Source organism: Haplochromis burtoni, unplaced genomic scaffold (assembly GCF_018398535.1).
Source record: "Haplochromis burtoni strain Fernald_Lab_line unplaced genomic scaffold, NCSU_Asbu1 Contig_65, whole genome shotgun sequence".
NCBI lineage: Eukaryota > Metazoa > Chordata > Actinopteri > Cichliformes > Cichlidae > Haplochromis > Haplochromis burtoni.
This window is the reverse complement of record NW_024582426.1, coordinates 102,443-127,653: the sequence shown is the minus strand read 5'-3', so window position 1 is coordinate 127,653 and position 25,211 is coordinate 102,443. Positions and strand designations below refer to the sequence as shown.

Below are 25,211 nucleotides of genomic sequence, written 5' to 3'. Positions count from 1 at the left end.
CAATAAAGATAATAAAATGAATATCAAATGTAAATAATGGTAATTCATGTGACTAGACAGTTGTGGTGCATACAGAAAAAACACACAAATAGTTTGTTGATCTGTATCTGAATTCTAGGTGCTCTGGCTGAATGGTTGGCAGACCACCCAGTGATGCTTAGCAGTGTCCTTCCCTTGGTGCTACAAGCTTTAGGAAACCCAGACCTTTCTGTGTCTTCAGTGTCAACCCTCAAGAAAATCTGTAGGGAGTGCAAATATGACCTACCCCCATATGCGACAAACATAGTCGCTGTCTCACAGGTGTGTGGATATTATACGCTTGTGTACTTTCTTCCAAATTGTTCCAGGATTTAAGAAGTTGATAATCTAACTGCTTCCTTCTTCGTTTTTGGAAGCTAAGGTGTTGCAGATTTTGGTAATGTTCTTGTTTTCCAGAAATAAGTACACTTTGAACTGACTTCAGTTGGATTATTTTGGATTACTTTTTTATTGCTATTTTGAGATGTTTTTGTTGATCTCTCAAAATCATACAGCCTTCTTTCTCTCTCTCTTTTTTTCCATCAAGGAGGTGCTTATCAAGCAGATACACAAGGTCAGTATTTACCGTGTCACGTTCAGTCTCTGTTTCTGTCTCTGTCCTGGCACTCAGTTTAGAAGTGACAATTAAATGAGAAAAGCTGTGAAAGGATTATGTGACATGTTTGCAGCCTGTAGTCTGAAGATTATGTGTTGTGCAACAATCTGTTAGCTATGTCTGTATAGATCTTTGTGATGATTTAAAGCTTGCTCAAACTAAAGCTAAACCTGTGATTCCTTCCTCTTGCAGACAAGTCAGTGTATGTGGCTCATGCAGGCTCTTGGCTTTCTGCTCTCTGCTCTCCCCGTGGAAGACATCTTAAGAAACCTTCACTCTCTCATAACCCCCTACATTCAGCAACTGGAGAAACTAGCAGATGAGACGGTACGTATACAAACCAACGTGAAACGGCACACACAAACAGAGCGCAGGCACAGTTGGATTCTGGCCAATAGGAACAGGCCTTGTGTCTGTGTGGTGTCACTGCAGTGGAACATATCTCTGCGGGACCAGATTGGATTTGACCCTGCACCATGGGCTAGTGACTCACATGGAAGTAGCAAAGACACCCTTTCTCTTACTCATGGAAACATCCACAGGATAAAAGCAGAGTTGGGAAAATAAAATTGCCTACACCAATGTACTTACAGTAGGTCATGCTTGTGAGCAAACAGTCAGGCAAAAGAAAATTCATGACTCTGTTTAAATGTTACATCCAATAAACTGTCATACTGGATAGTACAAATATAGAGCTGTTCCTGTCTAAAAATAGTCTGATATTTACTGTTTGTGGAACAGAACAGGTTTTCTCCTGATCGCTTGTTTTTGTGTGTGGTTTTGTTTGTTTTTATCAGTACAGACCCTGGATGGGCTGAATAGAGATGTCAGTTTAGATGAAGCTTTTCATTTCTGTGTCTGTCTCTGGCCCTGTCTCACCTCCCATCCTTCACAAAATACGCACACACAGTCAAACCATGTCTTACCCATCCTCGTTTCCTCCCCCTCTTATTGTTTTCTGTCTTGCTTTTTGATGTATCGGCATTACATCAGACTAGGAAATCAGGTGGTGTCTGGTGCCGGACAAATAGTGGCACCTAGTGGGGAGACCTTCGGGTTGCATTACGTCAGGGGTGAATGACCATGACATGTGATGGGGGAATAAATAACTGATGGAGGCACTTGGGGGCTGTTGAGAAGCATTTGTCCATGAACTGTAGTTCAGCTGCAGTTGTTGCAGGATTAGCATGGGACTGTCAATGGATTTGAAGGAGACATAAAAGATGTGGCTCTTAGAGGGTGTGGCAACTACATGTTTGTTCTCTTTGTTGCAATTTGGTTGTTACATCTCCACCAAAAATGGCAATTATTAACCACTGCCTGTGAAACTAATGTTTTTACCTGTGATGGTGTGTTTGTGCTAAGTGTGTTTGCATGGGTGGGTGTGATGATGCCTTTAAGAAAAGTGGTATGACAACAAGACAAAAAAAATTTTTAATTATTTTTTTCACTTGAAATTGTAATTGAAAATATGATAATTTAACAGTTTAATTGTAAAGATATAAATATGAAAGAACAAATTTAACCTAACCGTAACATTGAGTTTATTATTACTGAATAGATTATTTGGTGTCAAATTTCATTTATTGTTTTTATTTACACTTCACTTCTTACCGCCTTGAATTGTTGATACCTTTGAATCATTCTTAAAACTGTTTCTTCTGTTCGCAATTGTAATTGTGCCAACATGTCTTAGTTTTCAAGATTTGTTTGTGTCTTAAATAATTAAGCAGTTATAGATTTCAAGGCTGACACTAATGCTCTTAGTCAGTCTGGGTCCCGGCATTAGGTTGTAAATGAGCAAATTTCCAATTAGAAGTAATCTGTTTCTCTTTTTTTGTTGTTCCTTCAGCCTAATCCTTCTAATAAGTTAGCAATCATCCACATCCTGGGGCTGCTGTCCAACCTATTCACTACGCTCGACATTAGCAAGCAGGATGACGAGTCAGCGGACGGCTCAGCACCACCTGTCAAAACAGCCCCACCTCCACCAGGACCAAACCCGGTCAGTCACAGCACACAGTCATCACTTTAATTAGAAGTGTTGCGTGAATGAACAGTTTCTATGGCTGTCGTCAATGAGCTGAATCTGTATTTGTCAGATTTGAGCTAATATAAACACAGAGAGTGTACCATTTTACAGCTTTATAGCATGACACACTCTAGTTAAGTAGACATGGAAAGCAGTGGGATGCATAGCCCTTGCAGCCGTTTGACTTTAATTCTCTACAACCCAACCCCGTGCTGTCTCCGTCACTGAACACATCAGGATGTCACTGAATAAACTCATGACTGGGGATTTATACTTCTATTTATAACAATAACAATCATAGCCGCACTATATGGACTCACAGATGTCAGCAGATTATGGTTAATGATGTCTGTGTGTTTCAGGTCGTGGTTGTTTTGCAACAAGTTTTTGCTCTCATACAGACGGTACTCAGCAAGTGGCTCAACGACTCACAGGTTGTAGAGGTGAGTTGTTAAGATGTGCAATGCATGCCTTTATATTTTGTCTATATTTTATGTAGCTAATCCTGTAATATCCCTCAGGCGGTGTGTGCCATCTTTGAGAAGTCAGTGAAAACTCTCCTTCATGACTTTGCTCCCATGGTTTCTCAGCTAAGTGAGATGCTTGGGCAGATGTACAGTACCATTCCGCAGGCTTCAGCCCTTGACCTCACCCGACAGGTACACACACATTTTGGTCAAAGATTTAGACATATATGAGTATCTTTTCATTTGCTTTTAAAGCTCTAAAGCTTTGTTAAAAGTGGTAGTGTAGGAGTTACAGAGCTATGTGCCAGCAAGTCCAAGGTTAATGAGACTGCTAAATAACATTGTAAATCATGATCCAGAGTTTTAGTATTTATTCATCACCAGACTTTCTAGTAGGATTTATGTTGCCACATAACTGAAACACGTTTTTATTACTGATTACATTTTCCTTCAGGAGGTTAAGCAAGAACACTATGAACCTATTAAAAGCAGTTACTGACAGTTTAGTGCTATTTATAATGTCAAATAAATGTGTTAGGTTTTTACTCCACAGAAAAAGGTCTGGTGTATTTATTTACAGACAGTATTTAGTCAGATTTTTTTATTATTTGCAGCTTCACAGCATATGTTTTAAGTTAAAGTTTGTAGCCTAAGCAGGAAGGTTTCTGCAGAAGAAACCTGATTTTTCTTTTTTCTTCCTTTTTTTTTGTTCGTTTCTTTTAAAACTCAAATGCAAGTCCAGTTGAACGTGTGAATGTCTACTTACTAAACAAGTGTCAATTATGCCAATTTCCACAGATAAGAAAAATCCAGAAATACTGGAGGAATTAAAAGTAATAATACAAAGCTTGTTTTTATCTCTCCACTGGGTAACAGTAAAGAAAGAAAATAGAAGAATATGTGCTTGCCTTCTAAAATGAATCTAAAAAATCCCTCCAGTCCCCAGCCACTTTGTTCGGTACACCTGTTCAGCTGCTCATTAACACAAATATCTAATCAGCCATCATGTCAGCAGCTCAGTCAGTTTAAGCAAGTGGACATGATCAACATGACCTGCTGAAGTTCAAACTGAGCATCAGAATAAGGGGTAAAAAGCTGATCTAAGTTGCTTTGATTCTGGTGTGGACAAGCTGGTGCGAGTATTTCAAAAGCTGCTGATCTACTGGGATTTTTGCCACACAACTGTCTCTGAGGTTTTCAGAGAATAGTCCAAATGCATTGTTGATGCCTCAGGTCAGATGGGAATTGCTGGACTGCTTCAAGCTGATAGCAAGGCAACTCAAATTACCACTTGTTACAAGCAAGGTCTGAAGAACATCTCTGAAAGCAGAACACATTGAACCTTGAAGCAGATGAGCGTTTGCAGCAGCAGGTCACACCAGGCATCACTCCTGTCGGCAAAGAATGAGAAACTGAACATAAAATTTATAAAACAGTCTCACAAAAATGTCATGAATATGAACCAAAATCTCTGAGGAATGTTTCCAGCACCTTGTTTAATCTATGCCACAATTAATTAAAGCAGTTCTGACAGGAAAAGGGGGCCGAGCTCAATACTAGTGAAGCCTAAGTGTCTGGTAGTCAGTAATTATCTGGTTAGTTTGTTGCCTGTTTAAAGTCCTTTCTTCATACTGCAGCCTGTTTTCCTTTGAGTAACCCAGTTTTTTATGTGTAAGTAAAAATAGTTTTTAATGTGAGGCCCTGCTGTTTCAGATGGTGCATATCTTTGCCAGTGAGACAGACCACTTCCCACCCATCAAGGCTCTGTTTGAGCTGGTTACTTCGGTAACACTGTCCATCTTCCAGCAAGGTAGGGGGTCCTGCAGGGGCGGGAGTGTCAGTAATATAAACGGTTTCTGTTAAAATCAGGTAGGTTTTTTTCTGAAAAAGACAGAAAAGCTGCACATTATTTGGCTCCAATTTAATAGTTAGTTAATCTTTCCTTTACATTCTGCAGAGGTAGACCTTTAAATCATGGACGTATAATTTTCACAACATATTGTGATTTATTTTGGGGGTTTTTTTGTCAGGCACCTAAAAAAAAATAAAAATTGCCTGAATGTGCACATGCTCCTTTTTTGAGTACATGTTTCTAGTCATATTTGATTTGACAGTTTTTGATTTGGTTTAGCAGAGGTGGTTTTATTTCATATCCATTGATGCTTCCTGCTAAGAATACTTGTGCAACATAGTAGATTTTGCTAACAGGTCAGCCTGGGAGCATAAAAAAGAAAACAACAAAAAAGGTTACAGGTCATCGGACTCCACAGTCGACCTTTAGACATTCACTCTAATTACTCAATAATGTGAGCAGAGTTGTCTGTCTGCTTGGTGTGTTGACAGAGAGTCATAAAAGCAGACCTTTTTTTCCACTTATGATTCAAGTCATTTTCAGATTATTGCTATCTGCTACTATCTTGTAACAGTTGAGATGTTGTCATGATTCTGTTCAATAGAGGAATTTATTTATTACATTTATTTGTCTTTTACATTTACAAACCAATGTAAGTATTTAATTGAGGAAAAGTTTCCTCATATGCGTAACCCGGGGGCTAGAGTGATTGTTAAATATTTGACATAAATGGACATCTCCGAGTCGATATCTCCTCTTTCATTAAACATGGCTTTGAGTATTGTTGCCAAGTCTGTCTGATACTCCCCTTCCCTTTGTGTTGTCCCCTTTTCTTCTCCCCCTTTTCCTGTTTTGACTGATTAAGTAATGGCTGCCTCTCCTCCCTCCTCTAAACTCTTGTTTTCTGAGCAGGTGTCCTGCAGTAGTATTAGTACTGGATACAGTCACAGCAAAAAGACTAGCTTTTTTCAGTTGACATATAACATAGCAGGGAGGGCTTGCTCCATACGCCTGCAACCACTGTTGTCCAAGAATTAGTCAGGCTCACTGTCACAAACCTTTTGAATAATCCTGAATTGTCTCGGAAGTATTCCTGTGTGGTAGTGGGCTGGAGGAGGGTATTGAGCAGGAAACTTTGTTTGGAGTCTGGGAACAGCCAAAGCTGGGCGCTCACTACATCTGTTTTCTTTTATCCAGAAAAAAGAAAAAGTTGGAGTCCCTCCAACGTCAACCTTTCGCTATTGGATTGATCCCGAAAGTCAAAAATTTCAATGTGGATTCTTCCGCTTTTACAAGAGATGTGTGTTTAACTCTGCATCATATGTTTTCAGAGCCTTGTAGTCTGTGTCCAGCATAAAGGGAGGTCGTGATAAGTGAAGCTGTCCTTAATGTTAAATGTGATTCCTATTGATGCTGTGGGCTCTCATTTGAACCAATGGGGATGTTATTGACTAGTGCTGAATGGACCCTTTACAGTAACCTTCACCTCTGAGGTGCTCGTTTAAATGAGAGGAAATGCTTTGCTTGCTATTTGATGGTGTTGATGTCGGCGGCGCCTCATGAGGAGGAGATAAAAGAGGGTTCATTCTGGTTTGGTGCCTTTTTTTTTTCTCCTTGTTTTTTCCTCCTCCAAGCTGTAACAGTAACAGAGGTGCCTCCTGGGTTCCCACTCCAAACACACTTTTGTTCTTTTAGGTTTGTTCTTTTTCTCTCGTTACTTCTTTCCGTTTCTCTCTCCAAACAGACCCATGTCTTTGTCTTCTGCCTGTGTTTTGTTTTTGGTTGGTCTCTTCTTCCAAGACTCTGCCAAAGCTTCATATGCCCCTCCCCCCCTTCTCCCCTTCGTTCCTTACTCACGTGTGAATTATTTCAATGAAATATTTTTGAGTTCTCTTTTATTTCCACATGACTGTTGAATCTATTAAGTTGCTGTTTGTATATTATTCTTATTCTCTTATGATTTCTTAAGTTTCATCTTTATTATATTTTAGGACCCAGGGATCATCCTGATATTGTTGATTCATTTATGCAACTCCAAGCTCAGGTGTGTTTTTGGTTTCTTATTTCATTCACTTTGGGTTTCTCTCTCTCTTTCTCTTTTTCTAGTTCCAACCTGTTTCTCTGTCCTCCTCTCTCTCTATATAAATATACCCTTTTCTGTTCTTTGTTACATAGGCAAGGCAGTGGAATGTAACACACGAGGGGAATGTTTGAAAACGGGACGTTTGTCTCTCCTCAAACGCTTTTGATTCTAACAGTCTCCTCACCACAAAAACATAGCGCTGTACTCATGTAGAGTTTTTATTTGCCCTGTAGAAATGAGCTTTATCTGTGCAGTGTGCCCAGTACAGTAAGGAAAAACAACCAAAATCCTTATTTTGTAAGTTCAGGTTATATTCAGGTAATCAGCTAATAAAACATTTTTTATGGCCTCTTGCAAAAATGCAGGATTTTCTCTTCTCACTGCCAAGTTACCATCATCACATAACCAGTCTTGTTTCAGTAAGATAACAGGGCATTTTTAAAATGACCTTGGGTTTTTTGGAAGGGTTTTATACCCTCTGATGTCTTAAATTCTCATGACACATGCCATGTAAACCCTTAACCAGTTACTACTTTATAACAAAAGATCAAGAGGACTTGTTTGAAGTCATTTTGCAATAAAATCCACCACCTGACACACTTAAATCGTATTATGTCTTTAACCATTTTCCCTAAAGTCAACACCAGGGTAGATTTCCTCATCTGGAAAAAATAAATCCACAAACTCAGAACCTCAGAGGAAATATTTTAGTTGATGCGGCGCTCATGGGAAGGATGATGCAACAGTATGAGTATCAGCATTGTGGTCTCAGGTGACTGATTAGTCTCTGAGCTGAGTCCTCCTCTGAAGTCATTCCAGCCCAGAGCCAATCAAAGCCCAAATGAATTAATATTCAACTAATATTAATCAGTTCAGACAAATTGGCTGATGGCTCTCCCGTTTTATATTTTTGTCTTTCGTCTTCATTCTTCTTCCTTGGTTTTCTATCTTTGGATAGATCTGACCTTCATCTCTCCCTTTCCCTCTCTCCCTCTCTCCTCTCCTCCATCCTGAATGAGTTCATTATTATGAGATGAGTTGTCTTTCTCTTTATCTGCACATGTTAATTACTTACACACTTCTGTTGCATATTCAATCCAGTCAACCAAAAACAAGGAATGTAATGTTTGGAATACAATTGAGTTCAAGAAACGAGCCCAAAACCACCATTGCTTTTAGTTTGACTTAAGTTTTCAAATGATTTCAAAGTTTGATTTTGTGCAATTTGTTTGTTACACCTGCCGACTTCTGCATTGGAGGATCTCTGTATGAGTTTGCATATAGTCGGAGAGAAACAGACGGAGAGAGAGTATTGCAGCCTGGTAGGCAGATCTGGCTCCTTGCCCGTGTTGCTGTCAGACCTGACTACCAGGCTTAGCGGGTATTGTTGATACCAGACATTTGAAGGATCTTATGCAGTGGAATGTGGTGAAGCAGTACCGATTGGGTCGGGCCGACAAAAACATACTCTGTTTAATTCCTTTATCTGCTTTTAGGCCCTCAAACGGAAGCCCGATTTGTTCTTGTCTGAGAGCCTCGACGTGAAAGCAGTGTTCCACTGCGGTAAGTTTGCACATGATTTAGACAACCATACACACTGTTGTGTGTTTTGCTACAGTTTCTGTGAATGTGTGCTTGTCAGTACAAAGTACAAATTGTAAATGTTGGACACCAGCCTTCAGTAGTTTCTGTCTCCCACTTCTAGGAGTTCTGTCACTCAAATTTCCTGAGGCTCCGACTGTCAAGTCAACGTGCTTGTTCTTTGTAAGTGCACACACACACACACACACACACACACACACACAGCTTAAACCATACGAGTGTGTTCAGAAGTGAGTCATTTGTCTTTAAATTTGATGATTCTCTCTGTGTTCCTGTCTTAGACTGAACTATTACCCCACTGCTCAGACGTGCCTCCATTAGCCAGAGTGGTGCAGGAGGACGGCAAGCTGTTGGTACAGGCCGTTCTGGAGGTGAGAAGCACCACATTCACACCACAGAAATGTTTCATCATTTCAGTGATCCTGCAGTTTGCTGTGTTATTACACTCCAAACTCTTCTTCCTCATTTACTGCAATTAAGTCCCTGATGTAATTTACCTCCTCTGCTCTCCCCAGGGCATTGGAGGTGGGGCGTCTCGGAGTCTGATGGACCAGTTTGCAGATGTGCTGTTTTGTCTGAACAAGCACTGCTTCTCTCTTCTTGCCGTGTGGTTGAAAGAGGCGCTGCAACCTCCAGGATTCCCATCATCACGGATCACAGCTGAGCAGAAAGATAACTTTTCACACCAGATACTCAGGTAACACCACTGGACACACACATCCATAATGTCATCCTTTTATTTGGTCTCACTGAGATTTAACATATGAAACAAATACAGAAACACACAGTAAAATCGAGGGAGTGTGAGACTCACATCATATGCGATAACACTTTAAGAACAAGTAACATCACATTGACCAAGAGGACTGTTCTGCATCACCACCAACTCTGACAGTTTCAGGTCCTTCTGTAGATTATTCCAGAAACAAGAGGTGCCATACTTCAAATTTCAAGTAAAATTCAAATTTTTTTTGTCACATAACATATCCATACACAGTATGACATGAGGTGAAATGCTTATTGCTGTGCCATGCCCGACCATTAAATTACCATTACTTGAGGCATTGTCACATCTGTTGTTCATTTACTCTGGTCCTAATCTGTTGATGAGTTTGTAAACTTATAACGTGTTCACTGTGATAATTTGTCACTACAAACCACACGAGACTGTTCAGTATGATCATTGGCTAGATATGTCTGGAGTGTGAGCAACAACAGTAAATACGGATGCTGTGTTCTGAACTGTTGGAGATTTAAGTTAAGTTCGCAGTTGCTAGCCCGTACAGACCACAGCACGTATATTGGACCTTGTTACTTCCCAGAATACACGGCATACATGCGTTTTTTGCTCAAACTGGAAATTTACTCCTGGTAGTTTGTTCAGATTGAGGTCAAATCACATTCACACCATACACGAACCACACAAAACTACCTCCTCCAAAGTGTCTCAGTGCGGTTGTTTTTGTCTGCACCCGAGCGCGATTACTGTGTCACAGCTACACAAAGGAACGGCACCAAGGGGGAAAACAAACCAGAGTTCTGCTCTAAGTTTGGAGACAAATGTTTGTAAAATATGAGACTTTACTGATTATGCTTTAAACACATGTTTGCACACAAAGAAGGAAGCAGCCCAAGGAGCAATTTACATATACTTTATAATTGTTTCTTTTCTGCCTTCTTTTCTTCTCTATTGTTAAACAGAGAGCGAGTGAACAAGAGGAGGGTGAAGGATATAGTGAAGGAGTTTACGCTACTGTGCAGAGGTCTCCATGGTACAGAGTACGCCGCTGAGTACTGAAACTCTACCCTTGAACTTTTACCTAACCATGACCTGTCTTCAGTGCAAAACAGCTGGATGCCACAACTACACAGTTCTCTTGAACCCCTTCAGCGAAGATATCATGAAATGATTGTAATGTAACCGAACCCGCTGCAGAACAAGACATGAAACCATTCCAGTGCAGACGCGCCATTGGATTAATGGACAAACATTAAATCCATGGCTCTAGAGAGGCCATGATTTCTTTTTTCTTTTTTTGTTATAACCTTGATTGTTTCTCTCGCCCACTTGCCTCTCTTCTCTTACTTAAAGGTCTTTTGTTAAGTCAAGCTTTGAGGAGAAGTGCTGCCACACATCTCCTTTTCTCTCTGTCTTGTTCTGCCTTTCTAGATCTTCCTGTGGTTCCTAGATTGTTTCCTGGTGATTAGCATCCATATGAAATGGTAGTGGTATCGTACGTAGCTACTTAACATTATTTTCAAAATGAATCAAATTAATTATATAAATGTATATGTATGCACATATATTAAGACAGTGGTTTTCAGTCCTGCTGCTGCTATAAAGAAAGGAGAAAAGGACCAATCTTAGGGGGAGGGGCGGGGGATTCTGCAGGAAGACTGACGTCGATATAATATTTAGTCCTACTCATGCCCCTTGTGATCTCTGCATTTGCCAAATTATCATGGATCTTTCATTTTTGTGTTTTGTTTTTAAATAAATGCCTTTTATGGGATTTATATGGAGACAGAAAGCTGAAGACCACATTAACTTGGTCAGTCTTGCCCTGCCCATTGTGTACAGGGCTGTACCTCATGTACATATGATTCCACCCAGTCATATTGCAGTCTCCTCAGGTTTGTAGATAGTGGGTAATGCAGTGGTCCCTTAGGTGAAGCAGGGCTGCCTACAGTAACAAAATGAAAGGAAAATAAATTGTAGTTGCTGGTAGAGAACGCGGCCCAAGATGTAAATGAAGAAGGGAACAGACTGCTGGGAGGGAATAATAATCCTGACGGTGGACTGCTTAGTCACTGTAATTGTGCAAAAATATTAATCAACTTGTGCATATTAACAGTTATTGCTGAACACTTATGTGTATTTGAGTGTATGCGTGTGTTCATACCTGTATGTATGAGAGGTTGTGCATGAATGTGTGCGCGTGTGTCTGCACAGATTATATCTTTTTCCACTTGTTTAGTGCACTTATATCAGACCTACAGTTCACATGCATAATTTCTGCCGGTTTTTTAAAGAAAGAGCCCAGTCATCCATTCGTATCTTCATACCACTCTTATTCAGCTTACTCTCTTCATTAAAACTGACCATGCACGGCCAAATATTTCACCTATGCTGCTCACCAGCAACCACACCCATCTATTAAACCTCCTTTTCATGTGGAAAATCATTGCTGAGATTCATCCGTCTATCTGTTATTGACACCAACTACTGCTCTTAACGAACTGCTTGCAAACAAGCTACCCAGAATCCTTTTACCCACCTGGGTCACTGCCTTGGAGAGGACCGAGAAGGATTAGAGAGTTCAGTAACAAATTGCAAGACCGCTGAGAAAGTTTTTTTGAAACCGACATTCTGTGCTCATCTAATATGCCTGAGACATTATTGGTGAAGTGATGCGAGGGCTGTAAAATACACTGTCTAGTGAATCAGCAGGACCAGCTGACACCTAATAACACTCAGCATTTGAAATGTACTTTGTGGTCTCTGATAAAACTTTATCTCAGTCTAATCCTTCTGTCTTATCCGCGGTGCCTGCAGACATGTAGCATGTATGTGTTTTTGTGGGGAGGGGGTGGGTGGGGGCGAGGTAGGGTAGAGATGTGATTTGTGGAGTGAGATCCGAGGCATGAATCGGCTTTGGAGTGAGCTGTTCTGCTTCAGAGTCTGATATGAACTGTGACGTTGAACGCCGATCCCCTGTCGGTGTTTCGCTCTTACTCTGAGGCGAGGAAATGAACAATGTTTGTCACAGTTTAAAGAACGACTTGTAGGTGGAGGGGAGGGAGGTATGAAATGTACTTGGTTTTTTTTGTACCTTGGCTTTAATTTATTAAATATATCTAAGACTGCAACTCTTGACTTTTTATGTGTGTGTGTGTGTGGGAGTATTTTTGTTCTTTTACTTCAACACTTGCATTAAAATGTCTGCAACCTCCTGCATATATTTTCCAATTTTCAAAACGTTTTACACAACTAAGAAAATGTCTTCAATTGCTTTGTTTTTTTTATAGCTTGAGAGAGTGAGCCTATTATGCGAATTTACAACTCCATATTTCTGTTTTTGGACTGCACCAGAGCAGCACTGTATTACTCACATTTCAAAATAGTAGTTATTTACCTTATTCTGCTCCTGGGTGCAAACCCAGTGTATCCTATCCTCTCTCTTTAATGTCACCTTTAGTTAGAGCCAACTCTTTTCTGATTGGCTGTACCTGGTACATCAAGTTTAAACAGCAGTTGGGGGCTATTTCTTTACTCACAACATGAATTGTGTCCCTGAGATGACTATATTACCTGCACCCACAGCAGCTTTTTGCTTACAGGGTTTATTTGCACATATATTTGAATGGTAGCGTCAGAATTTGGCATAAAGAACATGAAAACATGGATCTACCCTGCCTTGTATCAGGCTTGTGATTGTGTTGTAATGATGTGGGCAATACTTTCTTGGCACACTTTGGGCCCCTTAGTACCAAATGAGCATTATTTTAAGGCCACAGCTGACCTGAGTATTGTATCTATCTTCTGATGGCTGCTTCCAGCAGGCTAGTTCGTGGTGTCACAAAATTTAAATGAACATGAGAGTGAGTCCTCTGTACTCAGATGGCCTCCACAGTCACCAGATCTGCAGCAGCTGTGTGATGTTTACTATCTTAGTGTGGACTGAGATCTCTGAGGAACTTTTTCAGCACCTTGTTGAATTTTTGCCACAAAGACCCAAGGCAGGAAAGATGTGCAGGGTGAGTTTATATGAGAAGAAATAAGGAAAACAGTAATTGGCTCCCTTGAGCTGTATACAATTCTTCAGGATCACCGGGACAGGATGTTAGAAATACTAAGATTAATAGTCAAAGTAAACCCCCAAAGTTTTCCAGCATGAAGATCTAAATGACATGCCCCCCCCCCCCAGTTCTATTAATTTCAGCTTGTTCTGAGTCATTTTAAAGAAAAAGATTATTTTCACGTGTTTTAGAAATTTTAAAAGGAAAAGTACAAAATAATTTACAAGTTGCTTCCCTGTTGGCAATTTTCACATTAAAAGTTCAAAGCCTCCCAAAATTCACTGACATCACCGAAACTTCTAGTATGTTTGCTGATAATGATAAACAGACTGCCATCAACAGGATTTACAAAGAGGATTTATATAAAATAAAGAAATAACCTGTTTTGAAAGCATTATCCTCCTTTTGTCCCTTTTGCCCACTTAAAATATCTTTATAGGACTGTTGTGCAATTTCTGGTCCTGTTTGGCCAGAACTCGATTGAAAAAGGCATTTTTAATGGCAATGAGACTTTCACAGAATAAATAAAGGATAAATAGAAATTGCCAAAACAAAACAAAAACAAACAGATTCCAGCTTCTAACTTGTGACAGGAAAGTTCACTGTTGCTCAAAAGTAGTTGATACCATTCATAAGAAATATGGCTGAAATATGGGATAAAATTGACAGATTATAAGCCCAAAAGTAATTTACCACAGTTTAAATACTGGGGATCATCACTGAGCAAATACTATAAATCACTCTTTGCTACGACACCCACTTGCGCATGCGTCTTGCAGTTTGAGTGGCTCACACGTGGGTGCAGAGGTCCAGCCATCCTTCCATCCATTCAGTCAGTCAGTCAATCAGTGTGCAGACCGCAGCTAACTCAGCCGCTTTCAGTCTGTCCTGCAGGAGCAGAAGTTACTCCGGGACTCCAGCAGAGACCAGGTTTGATCCCAGACAGCGTAACTGCTGCTGCACGTAAGTTAGCTAATGTGCTTTCTGCTAACTCTGCTGCCTTTTAGCCGCTTAGCTTCCACACAGGAAACATGGAAAACTCCCCCAGCTCTTTTTAGACACGAGTCACTTATTAAGAAGTTGTATCCCTTATAATGTGTCGTCGTTGTGTTTCAGTCAGTTGACACAGAGGTGTGTGTGTGTGTGTGTTTATGTTGAAGGGGGTTGCAGTTTGTAGCGTGTTAAACACTAACAGAAAACTCCTGACCGTGCAGTGTGTGACCTGCAATCAGTGGGCCATTTATCAGGATCAGGATTGTGTGTGTGATTTTTATATTGGACATAGTTCTGCATTTATTATTGTAATGTAGGTTTTTTTAAGTGTAAAATTAAGGAAGTTTAATAGAATGTTCACCTGAGCCACAGCAAATATATATAAGGAAATGAATAAATACTTTTGAAACCATGAAATCATAAGTGTTCATGACAAACATCTCTTATCTCTTGAAAATCTGATGACATGAATTATTTTTTAATTAGAATATTTTTAATGAGTGCTAGGGTACTGCTCATTTTTCTTTAGGGGAGCCCGGAATTTCTTATGTGGAGGAAAAAAACTTATTCTCTGCACATGTGTCAATACATGTAGAGTACAGATCAAAGAAAACCTTCACGTGTTGGTTTTCTAACCTTGCAAAAGTGTTATACATGTTTATAATTCAAACAACTTGAGTTGGATCTAGACATTTTCCAGATGTTTTACCAAAAATGGATTAACTTTTTTTTGTAATTAAAAATTGGAATAGTTAATGACTTGAATACAACTTTCAAATTTGTTGTGGTCCCTGGGTTGTATGTTCAACATGCTGATATCGTTGGCTTTCTGTGACGATTTGCAACATTTTTCTCCTTTTGAATCAAACGTACAGTGGACTGAAAACTTTTAAAAACTACAAATAAATTGAGATCGTGCAGTATTAATAGTTTTTATTTGTTTTGAACTTAATGTACAGTAAATGAAAATTAGATTTCAGTGCGTTTTCTGCTAATGTAAATTCTTAGAATTTCAAATCAAAATAAAGTGATCTGTACCAGCGTTCTTCCTCTTAGCTCCTGTTCCACCTTTGTAGCAAATTTAATGAAATTCACCTCTGTAGTTTGTGTAATCTTGCTGAAAATCCAAAAAAAAAGACCTTTAAGAAAAAGCCTAAGTCGGAGTGAGAATTTATCTTGTAACATCCTCTCTGTTCTGTGTGCCTTCGAGGTCCTTGGCACAAAATGTGCAGATTCAGCCTCCCTCCTCTTTCTTTTATCCCTTCATTAAATCGCTGACTCCATGATGATGAAATCCGGGCGCTGTGTGGCCCATAGCATGTTGCAGGACTCCAGTTCTTTTTCCTGTTTGGGTTCAGAATGAAGTGTAGCCCAATCCTGCTACAGCGTAATGGTTTGTAATCAAAATATTTAAAGCTCTTAAAGCTTTTGAAAACTGCCATATCTAAACATAGATTACTCTGCTATACTGAGAGATGGCTTTCACAGCCTCTCTGAGGTCTTGCGGAGGTGTTGGAATGGGTTGTAGGCTTTTTGCAGTATTACGAGTGGCCTGCTATCTCATTATTGGTTTGTCTTGACCTGAATCGATCTGGAGACTAGGGTCGGCACACTTAATATTGGTCATCAATTTCATACTTTGGACTCTGATTTAATGACTCATTACTTCAGAAAATGCAGTCAGTAATAGGCTAAATCAATTCTATTGACAAATGATCCCTAAAATTCACCTTCTTTGACCCTCTACAATTGATTTGACTAATGCACTACCCTCTGCCTTTAAACTGGATTTGTGTATCTCTTCATCAGTCATGGCTGTCGTGAGGTTCTACAGTAATGAAGCTCTGAAAAGTCGGGCCTTACAAAGGGCAGCAAAGCTCTACCCACATCTGTTAGTCACGACCGAGCTGTGCTACAATGTGGAACTGACAGGTGAGTGTGTAACAGGCCTTGAAGATGCTAATTATTATCGATGTGGGTAGAATGAGGATTAAAGTCACTGAATTCACCTTAAAGGTTTCTTACTAGTCTACCACTTAAAATGTCACATTTACATCTGTTTATAATGTTTTGTCCTGCTGTGATTTTTCTCCTGCAGGCTGCGAGAGTCTCAGCGATGAGCAGAAGGGGGTTCTACTCTGGTTGTTTCGTCATCCTCTGCACGCAGAGCCGCTGTCTGAGAAACCAAACCTCACAGAGGGCAGTGGGGAGAAACTGGTGGAGATCGGGCCCAGGTACTGCTGCCTGGTTTTTAGAGAGAATTCATTTGCATCTCAGTCTTTTTGCTTAGCACAAAACACACAGATGCCATCTGCAGTTGCTTTACCAGGCAATCCCTGCTCTTATTTCGAAAGTTCAGTCACTGCCAAGCAGCTAGCCCTGGCCTTTCCCTGTGAATCCTGACTTGATGAGGTCCTGGCTAGGTAGCAATCAGCTGCTTTACCAGCGAGGATCCGACATCCACCTCCACTGTTTTTGGATTGCAGCTGGGATTGCTAGTCCTTGTTCTTTTTTGAGATCCACAGATATCGCAGTCCTAGGCAGCAGGTCGCGATTACGAGCTGCAAGAAGGTGGAGCTGGAAGAAAGATACAAATCTGTACCTGTGCATTTTCAAATGTTTGTGTTCCTGGTGCTGTATGTTTGTTTTCTTGGCAGTTGGCGGTACATTGTGCATTTCTATTTGTACTCTATTCTTTGACCACATATACCCCAACTTTTTTTCTTTCTTTTTTTCCCTCCTGCCTTAGACATTGTCATTCTGTATAAATAAGATTCCAGTTAGTGAAATGAGAACTTAAGGTTATGAAATATAGGAAACAAAGAAGTCAAACTGGTAAACTGCAAACAAGCCAGGCCGTGAGGGTTCTGGCCAAGACGTTTGTGACTTCCTGTAGCATACATTAAAATAAATACCGTCTGTACTGAACAATGTTAGGCAGGTGTTCACTGTGACTAAGGGTAAGTAATATGGAAATCTTTAAAAGTGCTGAGCAGACTGTAGGCGAGCCTGACTTAAAAGTAAATAGGGAAACATATGGTACAGTTTTAATTAAAATAATTCTTTTAAATCGTTCATATGAGAGAAAGTCTACATTATAAAAAAGTCTTTTATGTTATATTTTCAGGTTGAACTTCTCCACTGCCTGGTCCACTAACGCTGTGTCCATCTGCCAGAGTGCCGGTCTCACTAATGTCACCCGAGTTGAGCTGTCGCGCAGGTTTCTCATCAAGGTGTGAACACACACACACACACACACACACACACACACACACACACACACACACACACACACACACACACAGAAAAATCTACGCATATATATACATACTTTTCTTTTTCTTTCGCGACTTTACTTTCTGGGTCTAATGTGAACTGTCTCTGCTTCAGCCCAAGACGGAGCAGAGTGTGAGTGAAATCAGTGGAGATGTAAAGAAGCTGATTGAGTGTCTGTATGACAGCATGACGGAGTGCATCTATCAACACCCCATCACCTCCTTCACTGTGGAAACAGAACCTCAGGCGGTGTTCGACGTGGACATCCTGGGGAAGGGTCGCGCAGCCTTGGAGAGCGCTAACGATGAGCTGGGTGAGAATTTATTCATTTTATATTTTTTTACACTTTAATAGAGTTTCCTTACTGGGGCTCTCTTAATTAATGGAGCATTATTGAGCTTCATCCTCTTTTAATCTCTGCTTTTACTTTCCTCAATCAGTCTTTTATTGCATTTAATGAACTGTGACCTGCCTCTCTCTTCTATTTGTCTGCTCTTCCTTTATGCTGCTTCTCAGTCTTACAGTGGTCTGTGAGTACACTGCTAATAACGTCACATGATGCATGACATTATTACTTAGCTGGTTGAAGTCACAGGACGGCAGTGATGCTGCTGATTATCTTGCACGTGCATGTGTGTGTCTAATGTAAAACCCTAAAGAGATAAAGGCTCAGTCGATTGAAGGACTGAATAAACTGATCTGAGTGATATTTGAAGCCAAGATTTTTGTTTTGTTTGTTTCTGGTTGACTAAAGGTTTTTAGTCCTTGTACCTGACCTGATTTTCTTTGTTAGTTAGTTTGTTAAGATTTGTAACACACAGAAAACAAGGGACTGAACCAGTGCTTAGTCCACACATGGCAAAAAACTTACAACATATTATTTTATTTTTTATCTTTAAGCGCTTAGTTACAGGCAGTATGTCATAAAATCCCAGTTTTACAGGCATAAAATGGTATTTTTGTACCCACGAGGTGATTCTTAATGAGCTATTAACTAAAAATTTGGCGTATCTCAGCATGGTGTGTAGTTTGTCCTTAAAAAAATTTAGTAAACTGGAGAACAAATGACTTATTGGCAGACCTAAAAAAAAAAAAAAAGGTGAATGGCATCTGAAATGGAGTAAAAGCAGAAAACACTGTCAGTCATGGACGGGCCTTCCCGGAGCCCTGACCTCAGCATCACTGAACACCGTGAGATCATCTTGTCATCGGTTTTATAACCGTACCGACTCTATTTTTGTCTTATATACTATATTAACATTAACATGCAAATAAATTAGAAGTGGCCTGAGACATTACTGTATAAGATAATAAAAGCAGTTAAGTTATTTTCCTAGAAAAAGTTGGATGCAGCGGTTAATCACACTTTAAAATCATTTTTGTTTCCCTAGTGACGCTGATTTTATTTAAGGATCATTGCTAAGTTAAGGTGTGTCGTTTCTAAGTCGTTCTTGGTTTTATATTTTCTTACTTAAATTATTGCTATTTACCGCTCTTAACTAACCATCTTTAAAATCCATTGCAGTCTGTCCGAAATGCAGCTGCACATCTTTTAACTGTTTCCAAGAAGAGATGTCTGCATCTTTATTCACTCTCTGTTAGCTTTAGAGTCAATTTTAAAATTCCCGTTTTAGCTTTGAAGCTAAAGCGCTCCAGTATATCGCACTCGGTGTCTCTCCTTCGGGTTTATGAGCCCGTTGTAACATGATCTTCTATTCGCCGACCTGGAGCTGCAGTCACACTGCGGTGAAAGCTGTAGGCTGACAGAAACAGCCAGTTGCAATTGTTTGACCAGACGACCTTGTGTCCTCTTCAAACTCCCTAATTTTTCCTTTAAATAATATTTAAAGTTCAAGGAAATCTCCTGCAAAAACAAGCTCATGATTTCTGACTTACCAAAATGATTAAGATTGCAGTTACGGCCCACAGTAAAAATACTTTTTGCAGCCATACGAACAAGTCAGTTCTGTCATCTGTGCGTAACGGCGATTTTCTGTGTAATGACCCAGAACTGTAAAACATTTCATGTGTCTGCACGCTGAGTGATTATTTCCTCCTAATAATGTGAACAGGTTTCAGGCTGACACCAGCCACAGCGACAGAACGTGGCGTGCGTTCTTATGTTCATGCTCTGCTTATTCGCTCAGCTTCATTAACATTCACAAGCAGCTCAAAGAAATGAGAATCATTTCAGTGCACGTACTTTGTGGGCGCTGCCATGCTCGGCTGGTGAATTGAGGAGATAATTAAAAAGAGGTATATGTGGAATTTGTTCTGACTACAGCTGCTTTGAATCCTTATGAAATGAATTTTACACTCAGTGTTTTGGTGTTTAATAGATGGGACACAAGTTTGTTATGCAGTGTGGATCCTTGGAATACTAATTGTAATGTGTTCGTGCTAAGTACTGCTTAAGTTTAAGTGCAGTGGAAGTGATCAAATTTATGTGTAAACGAGCCAAAACCATCTCAGAGTTGTCGGCTTTCTTGTGTTTTGAAGCATGTTTGAATGCATGGGAGTGTGTCGATTGATTTTTGTTTCGCCCGAGGGTTAAGTGATATTTTTCCAAGTTTATATATAGAGAACAATTCAGGGGAAGAAATGCTGACCGAAGCACTGTGCACCTTTTTAGAAGAGCACGTTTTGAATCGATAGTAAATGGATGGAAACTACTCAGTGCTCTGTGGTTGTTTTTTTTCAGTATTGAGGAACTTTATGTATGCACTTTTGTGGTTGGTGCAGGCTTGGCCTTTGACTCCTGGGATCTGGACTACTACACATCGATGTTCCAGAGGATTGAAAGGAACCCCACCAGTGTGGAATGTTTTGACCTGGCCCAGTCCAATAGGTGGGGCCGTCTGCAGTGAACAGATTGGCGGGACTGCTCTGTGTGTTGTGTGTTTTTGGTATTTATACGCTGCAAGGCTTTCTTTGTCCTTCCCAGTGAGCACAGTCGTCACTGGTTCTTCCGGGGGCGGATGGTGATCGACGGGAAGGAGCAGAAGGAGACTCTTTTCAGCCTCATAATGGACACGCAGCGGCACAGCAACCAGAACAACGTCATCAAGTTCTGCGACAACAGCAGGTAGTAGTGGCGACAGCAGGGGCGAGCACACTCGTGAGCGTGTCTGTCTATTTTGGCTCACTGTAAATTTTCTGTGTGTGTTCAGTGGCATCAAAGGCATGGAGCTTGAGTTCATTTACCCAAAAGACCCATCCCAAGCGAGCCCGTATGAGACTCGGCGCTCACTAAGACATGTCATCTTCACAGCAGAGACGCACAACTTCCCGACTGGTTAGGGCGCAAAAAGTTTTGTACTTATTTAAAATGCAAGTTTCTGTTTTTACCTGAGATTAATCGTGAGCTGGATGGACATTTTAGGTGTATCACCGTTCAGCGGGGCAACAACAGGGACTGGTGGTCGTATCAGAGATGTCCAGAGTGCCGGACGAGGAGGCCACGTCATTGCTGGCACTGCAGGATACTGCTTCGGGAACCTGCACATACCAGGTCCAAGACTCTATGCATCTAATGCATCTAACAAATTTCCCACGTGTGGGACTAATAAAGGTTATCTTATCTACTATTTAAGGGCAAGCTTTAAAACAGCTGTCCCCAACCTTTGTTGCGCCACGGACCGGTTTAATGTCAGACAATATTTTCACGGACCGGCCTTTAAGGTGTCGCAGATAAATAAAATAAAAATAAAATGATACAACTAGGACAAAAAACTGTGTTTTGTAAATACTAAACGCGAATTCACTGTCTAACTTTAGTAGCAGCGTCCTCCTGAAATGCAGCAACAACATTGAGAGTAACGTCCTCCTCTCTCCCCCTTAATGCTCTCGGGTTGCTATGGTAACATGTAAATATTTCTTTCAAAATAAGACGCACAACTACAACACGGGAAAAGACCCAAGGAAACGGAGTTGACGATAAAAACCCTGAAAATCATAAATTTCACACCCGAGCGTCAACTCTCGCGCCCCGGTACCAAACGACTCATGGACCGGCCCGGGGATTGAGGAACGCTGCTTTAAAACCTACAGGACAACAAATTAAACTCCACATATTAGCGTTATTATAATATATCACAAGTCTTCACTTCACACAAGTTTTAAATACCTAAATATAGTTTTTATCGATGAGTCATTTTGGCACCATGTGAGGATGCTAAAATGGTTTTGGTTAGAAGTTGATGTTGATCAGTGAATTGCCAGTTGAGGAAAGTAAAAAGGTGGTTTCATTAAAGTATAATAATTTTCTCTTTTAAAGGTAAAATTGAAGAATTTGACCACATGCATTTAGATAAACCTAGATGTCATCTGGATAACAGTTAAAAAGAATCTGAAAGTCTTGAATGATTTGCCACACACTTGGCATCTGTACAGAAAATGGATAATGGTCTAATAATGAAACCCTGAGGCACAACATGCCAAACGTAAAATAGATGCATTTTTGTTAATAAGGTATCAGAAAACATGGTTGGACTGTGCTGCACAGAAACTGACCTTGAGTCAACATGTCTTTCCATCTGTAGGATATGATCTCCCATGGGAGTGTAAAGGAGAGGGATGGGAGTATCCCTCCACCTTTGCCCTTCCTCTGCAGGTGGCCATTGAGGCCAGCGATGGAGCTTCGGACTACGGCAACAAGTTTGGAGAACCTGTCCTCTCAGGTAGGACGACCGTACACACTAAACACATAAGTTTAAGCAAGAATGCAAATCCAATACTATCTCTGTTGTTGCAGAAAATTCATTTTGTCTCTTTTCCTCAGACTGCTTCCCAAAAACATTGCATCTTTAAATCTGTAACCTATTTTCTAACATAACTGTACAAATTTATGAATGACTATTGAATTATTTTGGCACTGCTTTAATATATAACCCTCCTTTAGGCTTTGCTCGTTCCTTCGGCATGCGGCTGGCTAATGGGGAGCGACGGGAGTGGATTAAGCCGATCATGTTCAGTGGTGGTCTCGGTTCTATCGAAGATCTACACGTGAAGAAAGAAGTGCCAGAGCCTGGTGATGCTTTAACACACTGTGTGAAATGACATTAATCAATTCAGAGGCTATATTTACACACATTGATCAGAGACTCTCTGCTGCTCTGCTGTCCATCAGGAATGGAGGTGGTGAAGATCGGGGGGCCTGTGTACAGGATCGGTGTAGGAGGAGGAGCAGCCTCTTCTGTTCAAGTATGGACACTACAATTATTCAATGACCTCGTGTGACGTGAATGTTTTTCAGTATTTAAGTACATGTAAACTTGTAGGTCCAGGGGGACAACTCCAGCGACAGGGATCTGGGTGCTGTCCAGAGGGGAGATGCTGAGATGGAGCAAAAGATGAACCGTGCTCTCAGGGCATGCCTGGAAAGAAGTGGCGGAAATCCAATCTGCAGTATACATGATCAGGGGGCAGGAGGAAATGGTGAGGAAAATGTGGCTTCTTTAAGAGGTTATATAAAGAAAGAGAGAAAAACCAAGGTATTGAACCTATACTCTCATTTCTTTTTTTAGGTAATGTGCTCAAGGAGCTCAGTGAGCCAGCAGGAGCTGTGATATACTGCAGTAGATTCAAGGTAATCACCACATGAACACAGCTTTCTGTTTGTGTTTTTAAAACACATTTCTTGTATTTTCTTTTAAATAGATAAATGTCTGGATTTTTTTTATGCTTTGTGTTGTAGAAAGGTGACCCCACACTGAGTGTGCTGGAGCTTTGGGGGGCTGAGTATCAGGAGAGCAATGCCCTCCTGCTGCAGCCATCAGATCGGTCCTTCCTGGAGAGGGTGTGTCAAAGGGAGAAGTGTCCTGTTGACTTTGTGGGAAACATCACAGGAGACGGCAAGGCACGTTTTAGACTGGCTCGAGTCGATAAATGCACATCTATCATACCGGTCATTTCACCTTGTTGGCTAGGTCATAATGCCACAAGTGTCTCACTGAGTAAATCCACGCTCAGTGAATTACTGATTTCTCACTCAGATTGTGCTGGTCCGTGACGAGGGAGGAAGTGGCGATGAGGCAGACAGCGGGCGTTGTCCTGTGAACTTGCAGCTGGAGTGGGTTCTGGGAAAAATGCCGCAGAAGGAGTTTAAGATGGAGTCACTGGCCCTGAATCATCAAACACTGAGTCTTCCTGCTGGGCTGACTGTCAAAGATGCTCTGCACAGAGTTTTACGTTTGCCTGCTGTGGCGTCCAAACGCTACCTGACCAACAAGGTGTGTGTGTGTGTGTGTGTGTGTATATACCCGTCTTACAGTCTCTTGTTTTTAGAAATAACTTGTGCAGACACTGATTCTCCCTGTTGTCTCTCTCTCCCTCCATCAGGTGGACCGGTCTGTGACTGGGTTGGTTGCCCAGCAACAGTGTGTCGGCCCTCTTCACACCCCATTGGCCGATGTGGCTGTTGTTGCTCTATCACCTTTCAGCCTAGGAGGAGCAGCAACAGCCATTGGGGAGCAGCCAATTAAAGGGCTGGTGTGTCCTGCAGCAGGGGCTCGCATGGCTGTGGGTGAGGCTCTGACCAATCTGGTGTTTGCAAGCGTAACAGAACTAAAGGTGAGTAAATATGCAGAAACAAACAAGCTTAATTAATATATCGCAGATATGCAAAAATGTAAAAAGGTGTATTTTTAATCCCAGCATGATGTAATTATTAGAATTTTATTATTATTATTATTTTTAAAATCTTGTCAGGATGTGAAGTGCAGTGGTAACTGGATGTGGGCTGCTAAGCTGCCTGGAGAGGGGGCATGCCTGTGGGAAGCCTGCCAAGCCATGTGTGCAGTCATGGGTCAGCTGGGAGTGGCCATCGATGGAGGCAAGGACTCTCTGAGCATGGCTGCTAGAGTTGGAAAAGAGACGGTCAAAGCTCCAGGTACTCTGTGTGAGTGTGTGTGTGAGTGTGTGTGTGTGTGAGAGCTGTCTAAACTTAGCTTTTGCTCTGCTTCTTTTTCAGGTGCTCTTGTTATTTCAGCATATGCTGTTTGCCCTGACATCACTGCTACTGTGACGCCTGATCTCGAGGATCCAGATGGCAAAGGTATAACGCACACACCAAGACTCAAATCTGTCAGTGTTTTAATGGCATAAAAAATAAGTTAATTTTCCTTAGAGTTTTTTTATTTCTATTTTCATGCTTCTCTAACTCACACGCACATCGTGATCTCAGTAACAGACAGCTTGCCTCTGACTTTTTGTCCTCTGTCTGCAGGCGTGTTGTTGTGGGTTCCTCTCAGTCCAGGCCGTCATCGTCTAGGAGGCTCTGCCCTGGCTCAGTGCTACAGCCAGCTGGGAGACTGCTCTCCTGACCTGGACCAGCCAGAACTATTGACAGCCTGTTTCAACACCACTCAGAAACTCATACACGGTCAGTTTGCACAGGGAAAACATCTCCCTGCCACAGAAAGGGGAAAAAGTTGGCATCGAATTATACTGGGAGCAAAGTTTTCTTCAGTGTG

The 25,211-nt window shown here is 41.0% G+C and overlaps 2 protein-coding genes across 3 annotated transcripts in view; both read left to right on the top strand.

Moving 5' to 3' along the window:
• LOC102296374 (importin-13) overlaps positions 1–13,535 on the top strand; it is a 30,411-nt gene extending 16,876 nt beyond the window's left edge. The window contains exons 11-23 of one of the 2 annotated variants that reach the window (XM_005923197.2): positions 119–300; positions 566–592; positions 827–961; positions 2,487–2,639; positions 3,029–3,109; positions 3,188–3,325; positions 4,847–4,943; positions 6,977–7,029; positions 8,565–8,631; positions 8,774–8,832; positions 8,952–9,041; positions 9,186–9,367; positions 10,372–13,535. In XM_005923197.2, coding sequence (XP_005923259.1) covers positions 119–300; positions 566–592; positions 827–961; positions 2,487–2,639; positions 3,029–3,109; positions 3,188–3,325; positions 4,847–4,943; positions 6,977–7,029; positions 8,565–8,631; positions 8,774–8,832; positions 8,952–9,041; positions 9,186–9,367; positions 10,372–10,468 — 1,361 coding nt within the window. In that variant the 3' untranslated portion in view covers positions 10,469–13,535. Of the gene's footprint in view, positions 1–118; positions 301–565; positions 593–826; positions 962–2,486; positions 2,640–3,028; positions 3,110–3,187; positions 3,326–4,846; positions 4,944–6,976; positions 7,030–8,564; positions 8,632–8,773; positions 8,833–8,951; positions 9,042–9,185; positions 9,368–10,371 lie in introns of those variants that run through there. The other variant, XR_006054466.1, reaches the window with a different exon arrangement.
• Positions 13,536–14,224: 689 nt separating this feature from the next.
• The window catches only part of pfas (phosphoribosylformylglycinamidine synthase), a 16,643-nt gene continuing 5,656 nt past the window's right edge, over positions 14,225–25,211 (top strand). Inside the window, exons 1-20 of the mRNA XM_014333846.2 lie at positions 14,225–14,433; positions 16,273–16,395; positions 16,562–16,697; positions 17,591–17,696; positions 17,854–18,052; positions 20,482–20,587; positions 20,684–20,824; positions 20,910–21,034; positions 21,122–21,250; positions 22,281–22,418; positions 22,640–22,768; positions 22,868–22,941; positions 23,019–23,175; positions 23,265–23,326; positions 23,435–23,596; positions 23,733–23,969; positions 24,079–24,309; positions 24,448–24,628; positions 24,710–24,793; positions 24,965–25,120. Of these exons, the coding sequence (XP_014189332.1) occupies positions 16,275–16,395; positions 16,562–16,697; positions 17,591–17,696; positions 17,854–18,052; positions 20,482–20,587; positions 20,684–20,824; positions 20,910–21,034; positions 21,122–21,250; positions 22,281–22,418; positions 22,640–22,768; positions 22,868–22,941; positions 23,019–23,175; positions 23,265–23,326; positions 23,435–23,596; positions 23,733–23,969; positions 24,079–24,309; positions 24,448–24,628; positions 24,710–24,793; positions 24,965–25,120 (2,674 nt within the window). The 5' untranslated portion in view covers positions 14,225–14,433; positions 16,273–16,274. The remainder of the gene's footprint in view (positions 14,434–16,272; positions 16,396–16,561; positions 16,698–17,590; positions 17,697–17,853; positions 18,053–20,481; positions 20,588–20,683; positions 20,825–20,909; positions 21,035–21,121; positions 21,251–22,280; positions 22,419–22,639; positions 22,769–22,867; positions 22,942–23,018; positions 23,176–23,264; positions 23,327–23,434; positions 23,597–23,732; positions 23,970–24,078; positions 24,310–24,447; positions 24,629–24,709; positions 24,794–24,964; positions 25,121–25,211) is intronic.